Source organism: Micromys minutus (assembly GCF_963924665.1).
Source record: "Micromys minutus genome assembly, chromosome: 1".
Lineage (NCBI taxonomy): Eukaryota > Metazoa > Chordata > Mammalia > Rodentia > Muridae > Micromys > Micromys minutus.
This window is the reverse complement of record NC_137969.1, coordinates 129,424,706-129,438,936: the sequence shown is the minus strand read 5'-3', so window position 1 is coordinate 129,438,936 and position 14,231 is coordinate 129,424,706. Positions and strand designations below refer to the sequence as shown.

At 45.0% G+C, this 14,231-nt stretch overlaps 1 protein-coding gene across 1 annotated transcript in view; it reads right to left on the bottom strand.

Moving 5' to 3' along the window:
* Positions 1 to 14,231, bottom strand: part of DCUN1D4 (defective in cullin neddylation 1 domain containing 4) — a 66,796-nt gene that overhangs the window by 37,251 nt on the left and 15,314 nt on the right. The window contains exons 2-5 of the mRNA XM_080914452.1: positions 9,404 to 9,474; positions 9,193 to 9,232; positions 2,454 to 2,568; positions 42 to 133 (exon numbers count right to left, since the gene is read on the bottom strand). Coding sequence (XP_080770578.1) covers positions 42 to 133; positions 2,454 to 2,568; positions 9,193 to 9,232; positions 9,404 to 9,474 — 318 coding nt within the window. The remainder of the gene's footprint in view (positions 1 to 41; positions 134 to 2,453; positions 2,569 to 9,192; positions 9,233 to 9,403; positions 9,475 to 14,231) is intronic.

Sequence of the window (14,231 nt, the reverse complement as noted above, 5' to 3'; positions counted from 1 at the left end):
TCCCCAAGGATCAGTTTTACATGGCAGAGGTCATTACCTACCTGCATATTCATAAAACCACTCCAGGCACCGCTTACTGGAGAAGGCCTCTTCTTCAGTCTTTAATCTAGGTGAGTCATATTTCCTATACATGCTACAAATTAAAAAAGCATCTTTATGTTATTTAAAGACACTGGGTTCAATAGCAGGTAATTTTCACTTAGGCCTAAATCAGCCCAAAAAAACTACATTTTTAAGCATTAGCAGTTTCATAACTAGTGCTGAAACACACCCATACTTTTATAAAGAATTAAACAGCAAGCACTTAATACAACTATCTTATCAAAAAAGTTAGAATGTAATGGATTATTTAATAAACTTTCCTCTGCCTCACAACCTAGAATTCACTATAGAAAGATTCTAAGTAAAATGTGGCAAGAAATTAGGCATTAAAAATGATCCTTAAAAAACATTAAGTATTCCTACCTCTCCATTAAGTTCTGATTTCGATGTCATGAGTTAAGCACAGGCTAAGGAGGAATTTGTCAGTAATGCCAGAAAACCTTACACAAATGAAGGAAAACATCAACTCATGTCCAATCTTCTAGAACAAAATTAATCCAGGTGCAAGGCTGAAAAACTGCCTCTGGTGGTTCCTGAATTAACATAACCCCTAGGCCTCAGGAGAGAGAACAGATCCCTGGCTCCTAGTCCTCCACTGTAAGCCTGCTAGGCATCCAGGGCTGGCAACATTAATGAGGGAGCAGCCTCTTGCAGCTCAGGAGCCCCTCCTCTTGTGATATGCCTGAGGACAGCTTCCCACATTGGTATACAGGAGCAGGGGCTTCAAACTGTGAGTCAGATACAAAACGTGTACATAGTATAACCACATACCCAGGTATATTAACATTTGTGGGTAGAAATTTCATTTATATAACAATATAAAGATCTTAAATGATTCTCTTACGAATTTCTAGAACACTTATTTGTGAGAGAATGATTGCCTGTGCAAACTTCTGATGAAAATGCTAACCTCTCCTACCTCTAGAACGTCAAGCTGGAAAGTATTAAGCTATCAAAACTACAGACCACGAGTTCTCGTTCTCCTCCGTAAGGCAGGGATTCCAGCTGACGGCGATACTAGCTAAGGGCTCAAAGACAAAGGGATAGAATATTCCTAGCTTAGCTCAGAGCCTGTTATCTGTCAATTAACTTGTAGTTCTATGGTATGGCAGCATTAAATTAAGAATGCCCTATGAATAAAATTTGCCCCAAACCATACAACAGAAAAATAATGCCACAGCTAAAAGAAACAAAATGTTGGTGTACAGTATCATACAGATGAGCCTCAGAAACAGCATGCTAACTAAAAGACATGAAACACAGAAGACTCCTTAGACAACTCAGTTAACTTAAAAGGCACGCTGCATTAGACACTTAGAATGTATCAAAGTTATGGTACGAAAATAAAGTCACTAAAAGGCCAAGAATCGAACTCAAAAGCTTCACCTAACTGCCAGTGTTTAAGCTGGCTTTTCCATAGCACAACAATATCATACCAAATCATACTGAAGAAAACAATACCGCGCAGAGGCCTACATGAGTGTGGGAAATTATCAGTCCCCAGGTGGGCAGTACTTAGCTTTGTAAAATGTAAAACCACTGGCGGGAAGACAGCTGGTGATTATCCTAGGAGTCACTCTCTTCCCCTGGATAACATTTTTGCTGAGATATTAACTGTGACGTTATTTTCATTTTTGCTGCCTGTCTCTGCTCCTCCAACTGAGTTGTAACAAATGGAACATGACAGCAAGAGAAACCAAACTCATGGAGCCCCTCCATTCAAAGATGGAAGCTGCAGCCCACGGACTAAACCACCCACACAGCAGGGATGGGGGACGACGGACCACAGAGAAAAGACCAGACAAGAACTTTGTCGTGGGAAGAAAGAAAAAGATAACTTACTACACCCAGGCAAACATCAAAGATAGCTAAGGAGAACTCACAGCACGGCGGTTGTGGCATCACCGTGGTTAACAAGGGACCTGTCTGCGTGTTGTTTAAACAGCCTTGCTTTTCAGTTTTCATTAAGTTTTCAGCACTAGGAGAAGAAACTGTAACTGACCGACAATCTGACAATCCGGGAGGAAACTCAGAACAGCTGCCTCGCCCTGGTCCACTGGCTGCAGCTAGTGAGACACTCTCTGAAGGACAGACACCCAGTCCTGTCAGGCTTAGCCAGCCGGGCTCCAATGGAAATAAACTGATGCCACCGAAGTTTCAGAAAATCAACTGATTAGATGAAACTAATTTCTAATAACTCAGTTTGCCTATTTTTTTCTTAAATACAAACCAAGACATAAAATAAGCATTGGTAAATAATTACACTTTGAAGTTACCTACAGAAACAAAGAGGACTCGGGCCCACCTCACACCTCTGCGCATGCTCTGGGTCAGTGGCCTTCACACCCTACCTGTCATGCCTGCATTTTTTGGCAGATAAGTCGTCTCCAGAGGCAGGTCTTCTCTTTTTCCTGGGTGGCATCACTTTGCTAAAGCAGTCCGAAGAACTGCAAGACCGCAGGCTCCCTATGGAACAAATGTGGGGCACACAGAATTAAGCCATGGCACACGCATTACTTCTGAACCGAGTCACCACTAAATAACCAGCCCCAGGCCTGCCTGCCCTGTGAAGTGGTTAGACTTTACCAGTACCGTTGTGTAATAGTCAATACCATCACCCAGAGAAGTGAGTTTTAGATGCCCCCCCACCGCCCCTCCCACAAGAGGAGCAGAAGTGAGCTTCACAGTCAAGATGGCACCCAGGGAAATAATTTCTTACATGTCAAAATTCCTTCAAGACAAACTGTCTCCCCAGCACAGACACACACTTCATGTGGCTAAGCAGACTAATCAGCAATCCTACCTAGAATGCAGGAAAGCACACCAGTCCTAACACAGGCTTCAAGGGACATTGGACAAGGTGGGCAGGGGTTTGGGAGGTGGGCAGAACTTCTGACTTCAAAACAAAAGTCCCACGTTAACTGTTCCCCGTTTCTGCCACTTGCAAACAACTGCCTCCCTCAGACAGAGCTCGAGTGAGGAAGTGTAACTGTAGCTTAGAATATGAAACAGGCATGTCCACGGGGTTACAGGCCGTTTCCAACCCTTGCACAGACACACTCAGTCACGCTCCTAATGAAAAGTATGAAGAAAGAGGCACAACCGAGAAGAGAAGGCCGTCAGGAGAGTGGCAAACCAGGGATCAACGCCGGGCCGTCTCACTGCGGACACTCAGATCATGATTAGGAGATATTAGATACCCCGTCTGGGTACAAGTGCCACCGGACATGGAGCTTAATTTTGGAAAGAACCCCACACATGATGAGCAACGGTAATTCTCTACATAAGAGTTCGGAGAAACCGCAGCTCAGGCATCTGGCAACTTTCCAAGGTTTCTAAAATGGCTAAAAGGTTATGTGGAATAGCCATGTGCAAGCATGTGTGGCCACAGCAGTCCACATTCAGTCAGCTTGCCAGCTAACATGCAGCACAGGCTAACCTATTTTAGGCAGATCACTCCCAGCTACTGTACCTGGAGCCTAACTACGTCTGACCAAGAGTGAAAGGTTCCTCAGAGATAGAAAGCTCTCTCTACAGCAGCTGAGGACAGGAAGAGCCAGAGAGGGAGCTTCTGACTACCGCCCAACACACTCAGTTCCCCTCCCCCTTCAGAGAAGTGTCCGGCTCTCAAACCACATCCCAGCATGTGCCAAGGTTCAAACGCTGCCTTGACCTAAGCTTCCGAGGACTATCAGCCTTGAAGATGATGTTATCCAGCACAAGGGAAATGTTGGCTACCTAAATGTACAGCGTGAGACGAGTCCAAAACTGGGAGTGTGTCTGCTGCTTCAGTAGGGCTTCCGCTGCCCTGGATACGGACGCGTGAGGGAAAGGCAGTTCCTTCCCGGAGCATCTGGTCTAGCAGCTGCCTTTCCTCCCACGGTATTTCCAGAACACAGGAAAATGCACTCATCTCCTCAGAGAGTGAGGAGTGAGCACGTGAAAATAATGTTTCCTCCAATAAACCGTAACTCATTAGCTCCTTTAGCACCTTCTTTAGAGACAGCAACACGATGAAGGGATCACTAATCCTGTTCACCACAGTAGCACATCTTTGGTAAGCACACAAACATCTTACATCAATCAACCTGTCTTCTGACACTTTTTCCTTTCTGTCTTAGTTTGGGTTTCATTGCAGTGAGGAGACACCCATGACCACAGCAACTCTTATAAAAGCAAACATTTAATTAGGGCTGGCTTAGAGTTTCAGAGATTGAGTCCATTATCATCATGGTGGGAAGTACGGCAGCCTGCAGGCAGACATGGTGCTGGAGAGGGAGCTGAGAGTTCTGTATCTTGATCTGCAGGTAGCAGGAGACCGTGTGTCACATTGAGCACAGCTTGAGCAAAGGACCTCAAAGCCCACACCAACAATGACACACTTGCTCTAAGGCCACATCTCCTCCAAGGCCACACCTCCTAATAGTGTGTGGCCCTGTGGGCCAAGCATCAAGCACAGAGCCTATGGGGCTCAAACCACCACACCGAGGCTCTCTTCTCTACATTTCACAAATCTTTTTTTTTCTCATACCTGTGAAGACCTTACTCATATCCTCAAGTTTGGTACCTTACTATATTCAAAACTTTACCTCTTAGCTAGGAGACATAACTTTGTTTTAGATCCTTCTGCTCTGAGTATCTGCATTAGCAAGTAACTGTTACTGGTCATTTTCCACAAATACACCATGACAACTCTCTGATGACCACTATTCAAGCACCCTGCCCCTGCCCAGCTGCCTCACAAGAGACTCATGGGGAATTTTCCAGGTACAGAGAAAGCTATGTTTTGCATGTTTACAATTTACCAACAAGACCTGAGGTCAGCAAGATAAACAAGTTCTTCCGATCTGGCTGCTGCCTCCTCTACTCCTCCCTTGGCCGGCAGATCCCAGCCATATGACTTCCCAAAGCGGACCTTGGACAGGAGTGCCCAATGCCTGTGGTCAACCTGTAATCACACACTCGGGAGGCTAAGGCAGAAAGGATGCAAGTTCAACATGGGCTACCAAACAGAGTTCAAGGTCAGTTTGAATTAAAGATTAAGACAGGGTCGCAAAACAACGACAACAAAAATATGGGAAAGGGGAAAAGTACATCTTTGTGGTTTCCTGTTGGTTCACTTGTAATATATAGAGCGAACGTAATAATTTATAACAGTGAAATATACTTTACTGAGTTCCACAGACTAGTCAGTGGACAAATGTGTTCCTATGACATGCATAGATCGAGTTGCTTAAAATCAGAGCGTTTCCAGATACTGAGATGTAGATAATGCAGCAACCTCCCAATCTACCTCCCCACTCAGCAGCACAGCTGACATCATGCTTACTGGCAGGCGGAGTGTGTTCTTAAAACAACTGAGATAAGTCTTTTCACAATTAGGAAAATGCTTAACTCTAAATAAATTTCCACAAATTCTTATGTATTTCTATCAATGAATTTAGGCTTCAGAGCTTAGATGCATACTTTACCTCCATTTAACCACCACTTTACAGAAAAAAAAATCAGAAAGTAGATAATATAAGCAAAAACCCCACTGAGTCTGTTTACTTCAGAAAGCAGGCCACAACCATGTGGCATTTTAGATGGAGGGGACGCAAAGACACAGCTTTAGAGGACACACAGACACAGAGCACGTCTCCTTACAGCATAGAGTTATGACCTCAGGAAAGCCAAGCAGATGCGCCACTGCTGACCAGCATCCCGGCCTTTGAGCTTTCATGAAGCTCACTCCACTGAGTAAACAAAATTTTCCTGCTATTTAAGACAAAAGAAACTCCTTTTATCTCTAAGTAACACAACCTCTGGCATGTACAATCGTTTTCCTGACTTTTTTTCTTCCTCCCGTTCTGTTGTTGTCCTTGTTCATCACATCTCTATTTCTAAGCTACTTTTCCTCAGGCTCATCTCTCTGCTCCATGGAAGATCAGGAGCACAAGGCAGCACATGAGATATTCTACTTCTGACATGGCCTTGGCTCTTCTGCACACAACACTTAGTGATTAGACTCCCGTTGGACCAAGACAGTCCAAAGAACACACTTGTCCATATCTCCAAACCTCACACTCACTGCCCAACTTGAACAGTGTAGACTGTAGAGTAGGAAACACAACAGATACCATAGCCGGGCATGGAACTGTGGTGAACAAGCCCTGGGCCAGGGAGATGGTTCCATGGATAAAGGCCTGTCCTACAAATATAAGGACATGAGTTTAGATCCCCAACATCCACATACAAAGAGAAGCATGGTGGGCTGTGCCTGTAACCTTGGCCCCAGAGGAATAGACCAAGACAGGCAGATCTGGGTGCTTGCTGGCCAACTGAGTCTAGTGAAAACCAGTGAGCTCAGGTTCGGTGAGACTGTTTTAAAAAATAGGATGGAGAAACAAGTGAAGACATCTTAATGTCAACCTCTGGCCCCTACACGATCACCTACACAGTATACCTGCATACATGTACACATCAGTATACACACACACACACACAAGATAGCAGGCTTACCAAAATAATATGGTATATGTATACCATACACACATATTATATATAATATATTATATATCATACACACACATATATACAGCATACAAATACACACATGCATACACACACAAAAAGACAAGTACACATAAACCATGAGCACGGGCACATGCGAGTGCGCGCACACATACACACATCATGAGCACTAATCAACACATGGGCAGTCAGTGACCAAACTTCAGATACAGCTGTAGACCAAAAGCAAACAGGGCCCAGAGCCAAACACCCTTTCCTCCATTACTGTCCTTAACTGAATTTTACAATTATCACATTGCCATTTTCAAGTTTAACATTTAGATATGAAATTACTATAGTAACAATTATTCATTTAAATCTAAACTCCAAAAGTAACTATATAATAGTCACAAGTCAGAAATAAGAGGTGCTGTTACATCACCAAGATAATCTTAAAGAGTCTTACTAATACAAAATCTTATTTTAAAAACTAAAACTACCCCAACTCCTAAAAAAGAAAAGTCTTCACAACCACTGGCAGTTTCAAGCAGAGAACTGTGACTTTCTCTTTAATTATTAACCCTTGGCAATTAATTTCTCCTTAATTATTGACCCACGGAAATTAACTTGGAAGTTTTATTCCAGTGTTACTGAAGACAGCCAGAGGTTAGGCTAAGCATCCAAACACATATGAGAATGCTGAAGAGCACATGGCACGTCCGTGAATTGGACAATTAAGCAGCAATTTAAAAAGAGAACCGATCCCTTTTTATTTAACGTGCTACTGGAAATGGAGTGCTTGCCCCCGACCTCCTCAACACAGACTGGTCCCGTCTCAGCTCCCATGAACTGAGGGTCCTGTCTGGTCTGAGAGCCAGAGAAAGGACACTGAAGCAGAGCCAAGCTATGCTGAGACGCAACAGGTAAGCCAGCCTGTACCCTGAGTACTGACTGAAGCCAGTGCATTCCAGCTGACCATTTCCTCAGCCTCCATCTCATGTTTAAATTTTAGATTTCAACTACCTCTGAATCAATCTGGGGAGACTCTACACGTCAACAATCTACCATTAGATGAAAATGGACAGACCACGGATGCTTCAGAAGACACGGCGTGCACGTGTGTGTCAGTATCTGGGAGGAGAAGTACAGAGAGTGGTGCTAAGGAGAGCGTTAGACGGGGAGAGCCGAAGACAGCAAAGTTCCACTCCACTCACTTTGTCTTCAACAACATGTGGCCTGAACGTGTCACTCCAAAAGTCATCGGCTGACATCTAATCCCCAAAGTGTAGAGAGTGGAGAGCTGGGGTCTCTGAGGCTGACTGGGTAATGGGCTGAAACCCCAAGACCGAGAATAAACCTTTATAACAGAACTCTGCAGAAGGCCCCCTCCAGGGGCCTCACCAGACAGCAATCTGCCACCTGCTTCTCCAGCCTCCAGAGCTGAGAGTCAGACATGACTATTTATAAGTTACTTGCTCTAGGGCGTTCTGTCGCAGCAGCCTGAATCAGCTAACATGAAGCCATAGTAATTTCTCTATTTTACAATACATGCAAAGGACTTTTGCCACAGATTTTGTAACTGTAGAGCAGATGCACATTCCTGAAGTTTTATAATCCTAACTTAGAGAAGCAGTTCTCCGAGTCTGGTCCCTGGTGAGCTGCATCATGACCTCCCTAGGTGCTGGTCAGATGGGCGAACGCTCATACCACACCCGAACTTCCAGCGAGGGCTGAACTAAGCCAATCGTGCTAGTCAAACCCTGAGGACCACAGCTGTTGGACTTCTGCTTTCCCACAATTAGGTCTCAAACCTGGCACAAAGGACTAACAGAGGTGCTATTGACATGAAATCTGACATGTCTACCAGATTCTCCTAGCAGTTACAGGGTCCTCCAGTCATACCCAACCCCACCCTAACCGTCCCTAGCCCAGGGACTGGGCTGGGCTGCCCCTTCTCTCAACTGCTCTTCCCTACATAACCTAGCCATTTTGACTACTGCCCGTCTGGCCTCTTGCCCTCTTAGCCACTGTTCCTGGTTCCCCTCTCTTGAGCTCTCTCCCTCACCCCTATCCCCTCTCATGGCCCAGTTCAGTTGGCAGGTCATGTTCAGTTTAGACCCTTCTGGATGCTTCTGTGTGTTCTCTCTCTCGTATCTACAGTCAACCTTCTTCTCCACCATACCTAGGTGCAGTCAGGTGATCCGCTTAGTTCTGTTAATTCTCTCAGGACCCCCTCAGGACAAAACCTTCCCAGGTTTCAAACCACTCTGCCTTGCAACTGACACCCACCTTTCCGGGGTCTTTCAGAAAGAGCTGAGATGCTTAAGGTAAGAAAAAGGATAGCTCCTGAAAGCTACTGGAAAATCTTCAGGCCCTTGGAAGAAATCGGACAGCTAGCAATCACAATCCTGCACCTCTGGAACAAGAGTCCCTACTGGGAAGGAGCGGTAACCTGACAGCCTTTTTATCCCTGGGCCTCAAGAGTGGCAACTTGTTAACTGAGGGCATTAGGGGATAAAGCATCATGGCCACCACTCCCCGTGTGCAGTTACAACTCAGCAGGTTTACTTAAATGTCGGTAGTGTTGTTTGCATTTACCTGTTTGGTGATCGTCTTGGCCAACGTCTTCTGTCAGATTCTGTAAGAAATACGATCGTTAACACCAAGAAATCACATACCCTACAGTAAGCAGAAAAACTCAGTATTGTGATAAGCAAGTGATAGCCACAGTGTAAATTATTCTATCAAGCACACTTGCACAAAAGGACTGCTTTAAAGCTAGTGACTGTATCTTTAAAGACTGACTTACTAGCTTGTTAAGGGTATGGTAGATCTTATGAATGTTTGCCAGTGTTGAGAGATGAGAGTTCAGCTGAAAGTCTTTAAAAGGGAAAAAAAGAAATAAGCGTTAGCTGTTTCTTATTCAGCAAGAAATTGCAAAGGCTCAAAAGTAAACATGAATAGTTGTCTTAGTAGCTCAACTAACAGGATACTTACAAGTAAACAGCAACACGTAACTACTGAACCAGCCCCCAGGAATAAGCTCTGACAGTAAAGGCAAATCTCCAACCAAATGCTAAAAGTCATGGGAGTTCATGTCAGCTCTAAAGTAAAAAGCAAACATACCGCAGTGGCTGTGAATTCCTGCCAGCAGCCAACCTGCAGTTCTTAGGAGGATATAAATAACGTTAGGAACGCAAATGATCACGCAAATACAGGACGGCTCAGATCTAAATAGCTTGCTTTCCCATCCCTCTCCAGAATTTTGATATGATAAGCTCGCTCCTGGCCAGAAAAATGACAGATCGGTGCTCCAGGGTCCAACACTTTATAACCTAACAATATATTCTTCAGATTATCTGTTCTATCACAGGAATCTAGCACCCTCCACCTCCCCTTAAGCACGCAGATAAAGAACTGTCTAATGAACTGTTGGTTCCGGAGTGCAGGGTAGTGTGCAGTTACCCGCAGGCCCTGCAACAGTGGAGAAGGCCAGATTCTAAAGCTGCACTCAGGGGAAGCAGCCCCTGTAGAGAGGAGCATCCGTCCACCACCTTTAAGCACCTCAGGATTGTGTGTTAGCCAGGCATGAGAGACTCCTCAGGCTGCTCAGTCCCAGAACCTTGCAGAGCACAACTGTAGCGCACTAGGAAGCTTTGGAATTCCCTACCTCCAACATTTTCACAGCTGAGGATGCAGCTTAGTGGTAGAGCCCTAACCTAGAATGTGTGAAAGCCTAGGTCAATCCCTAGCAACACATACACACAGACATGTTTTTATAAAGTATACCCACATACATATATGCAGACTGCAGAGGCACTGAATGGGTTATTTATTAATAATTTCATATTTGGAAAAGCATTAGTATTTTTCTAAATACCGGGATTTGCATTAATTTCTTTCCTACCACAAATGTTAGACTGAAAGTGCACTAGAAAAGAGACGCTCTATTCTAGGGAGTCATACGATTCTAGGGAGAAAGAAGTCATGGAGAACACAGCCAGGGGTCAGTTCCACCCTGTGAGCTGGCTGCTGGGCTGGACCCTCTGTCCAAAGGGCCTACTTGCACTAGAAATCCATTCCTGAGAAGCCCTGCATGGCTGGGTGCCAAGTAACAAGAATGTCCCTGACATTCACACGTGTGCACGTGTACTGCTCTCAAGGTCACACTCAGTGCCATCTAGAACCAGTGCTGGCTGAGTGACAGCCAGAGCAGGGCCTCAGCCTGTACATGGGCCCTAAAGATGAACTCCTGACCAGGTGTGCTGGGGCACTTCAGGGGTGAGGGACAGAATGCTCAAGACCCAATCTTAGAAAGACACACACATACACACACACACACACACACACACACACACAGCTAAGACCCCTGTTAATTGTTTGCATCTGAATATTCTATCCTCGCTTAAGGTAAAGGCACAGGACCCCTCTTAGCACAACCACACAGGACGGTCCAGAAAGCACACAGGTGAGAATGTGCGCAGTGCCTGTGCACAGTGTCTGTTAACTCCTCCTCTTTACACTTGATAGAAGTGGACAGGGGTCTCCGAGCCAGAAACGATGGTGCTTACTCAGAGGAACTAAAATACACAACACCCATACCCTTCTGCAGCTACCAAACGACAGGACCATCTTAGGACTTCTGTTTAGAAACAGGAAAACAGGCCAGCACATTCCACTATCACTTGGCTCGGCAGCCCCACCCTGAAGCAAAGCTGAGACAATGGCTTGTCTTGCCACAGAGGACAACAGAAGAGAAGGCAGAAAGGATGTCAAAGGCTTATACACATATAGCATGCATCCTTGTGGCCACCATATGTCTCTTAACAAGCCTGTGGTTCAGGCCAGGCAGACTTCGTAAGTGTCAAAACAAACTGGAGTTGTTAAACCTTCCTCTTCCTGTAGTAAAGATAGAAAACACACAAGATAAGAAATAAACTGTCCTTACACTGAATTCCCAGACTTTCATGAGCTACGACACCTTGCCCTGCTTCTGAGAGTCTCCCACAAATCCTCTTCTTCCTCCACACCAGTCTGCCCACGACACTGAACCTGGTCCACAGCGCCCATACCAAAAGCACTACTGGTCTTCACATTCAACTACAAGTTGGCTCAAATCTCCAGCCCACTGCGTTAGTTTATTCAACCCAACTTTCAATCTCATCTGTAAAATGGGATGCTGTCCTACATAGTGTGGTAAGGATAAAACTATGTAACTGGCTGCCTGCCGCAGTGCCTACATGTGTAGGGTCCCAACCACAACGCCTAGAGTACAGTAAAAACTACCAACCACTTAGAGAAAACAGTCTCTATTTACATCCGTCTAACTCCAGCCCTGTATCAAAGACCCAAAAGTCAGAGCTCCTCAGTGACTGAGGTGAGCAGCTTTAGACATGTCCCCAACCTCGGAGAGCTCAGCTCAGCACTAGTGTACCTATATACATAATGATGGCCGCAGGGGATCTCCACACACTAGAAAGGGCAGAGTGCTTACAATTACATTCTATACAAGGAGTTGCACGTCACTAAAGGCAACATACTATGTCAACTGCCCATTCCATACCTAATTCCAACCAGAGCCACAGGCCACCACTGCACTCAAAGGGGAAAACAGAGAAAACCAGTGACATGAATGGCCCTTTCGTCTCTCAGTTTGAAAAGACATGAATTTAGAGGGAAAAATAGCAATAAAAGATAACTTCACAAAGGTTAACAGATATTGGATTTATGGTTCATCTGTTCCATGCTCAGGACAAGTAATAGACCTTGAAATCTAAAATAGATTTCACATCCTTAAGGCAGAGGATGTCAGGGTAAAGATCAAACGCTTTACAGAGAAAACCTTCAGGAAAGCACTAACTGATTCATAAAAATCTGCTCATCTTTCAATTCCAAAGGAGAAATACAAGGTTAAGTCAACCATCCTCCATGATCCACAGCGATCAGTGGTGGTGACTCTGCAGGTTACAGCACCCCTCCATTACAATCCACACTGAGACAGCCCCCAGCTCCGCAAAGCTGTCTGTCTGATAAAGAGCTCACCTAAATTATCTTCGGGGTGTTTTCAAAACCACTAGCAAATGCTGACTGGGTATGAAAACACTGTTTGATTTAATTACTATTTGCTGTGATCTGTGCAAGATGAAAGGAAAGAGAGAGCACAGACCACTCGACTAACCGCTGTAGCTATAGACCTCAGCAATGTGACGCAGGACAGAACTGGGAATCAGACGACTTGGAGTAGTAAATTCGGACATGAATGTCAAACAACAATTTAAGTTCTAATAGTTTAGATATCGGTAAGAATCAGAAACAATTTAAATATACAATAAGCAAAACCCTTCCTTTCTATCATAATGCCAATTGTAAAATACAGCCGAGAGATCTCAACTATAACAGCATCAAGAAGTAATAATATAGGAATACACGTCAAAAGGTGAGACAGAAATGCAGAAACTATCCAGTTCGGTGACAGATGTAATCGTACAGATGGTTATTTCTGGAAGGGGAAAGTGCCAACATTATGAAGCAATGGTTCTCCCTTCAGTAACCTACAAATTAAAGGCAACCAAATTCCTATTCTGCCTGCCCTGCACTTTTCACGCACCCCACCCTTGGATACCCACCCATCCCCCACAGCCAACTCCTACCCCTGGAAAAAAACATGGGAGGAGAAAGGAAGGGAAGGCATAGAACCAATCTGAGAACAATGATGCTGGCCCTGTCAAGCAATTGCTGAAATGAACAAGAACTTTCTCCTCAGTTACCAACATGAAGTATGGAGCAGAGGCAGAGAAACTTGGCCACTACAGCCCTAGTGCAGTTAGCTAATACATAGACAAGGAGTGAGGCTGTTTGCCAATGTGACATCATTTGTAAAAACTAGGTGGCTGGTAGTTTTTGGCCCCTAGGTCATTGTCAGCTGACACCTGACAATGTGGAAATGTGGAAATGTGCAGCAAATACAACAGTGGACAGTAGGGAGGGTAAGCCTAGGTCTCTGGGTATACACAGATGCAGATAATTAACTCCATAAAAGAGCCTATTTGTTCTACATAGGGTCTCTCAACACAGTCCTAGCTGGCCTGGAGCTGACAGGAAACCAGACTTCTGCCTTGAACTCACAGAGATCCTCCTGCCTCTGCCTCTGAAGTGCTGTGACTAAAAAAGTGTGCCACTATGTCCCACTAAATAAGAAAGCATTTCTACTTATTAGAAAGAGGCTAGCATTCAGAAGGATCAAAGAACAATCAGGGAGCATCTGAAACCAACTGAAATTGGCTCCCACCTCCACCAGAGTAGAAGGGGAGGGTATTCAAGGCAAGAGCCGGCAGGCATCACTGGGCCTGAAGCCCTGTGTCTCATGGGTTCCATACACTCATTTTGCCCTCAACGTGACTCGGCCAGACCCCAGTGCACTAACCGCACTGTCTTCTGCACTAACGGGGCAGGCCAGCTGCTGCAGCTTCAGGCTAACTCCCTCAGAGAACACACACTCACACTCCTGAGGCCAAAAGGAAGTCTTTATTTCCCTTAGTAAGGAACTTAAGAAATGACAGGCACACAAATCTTTACTGGAATGTGTGGGGGTGGGGAATGGGATTGCTTGGAGATGCCTTGCTCTGTGTCTGCCCTTT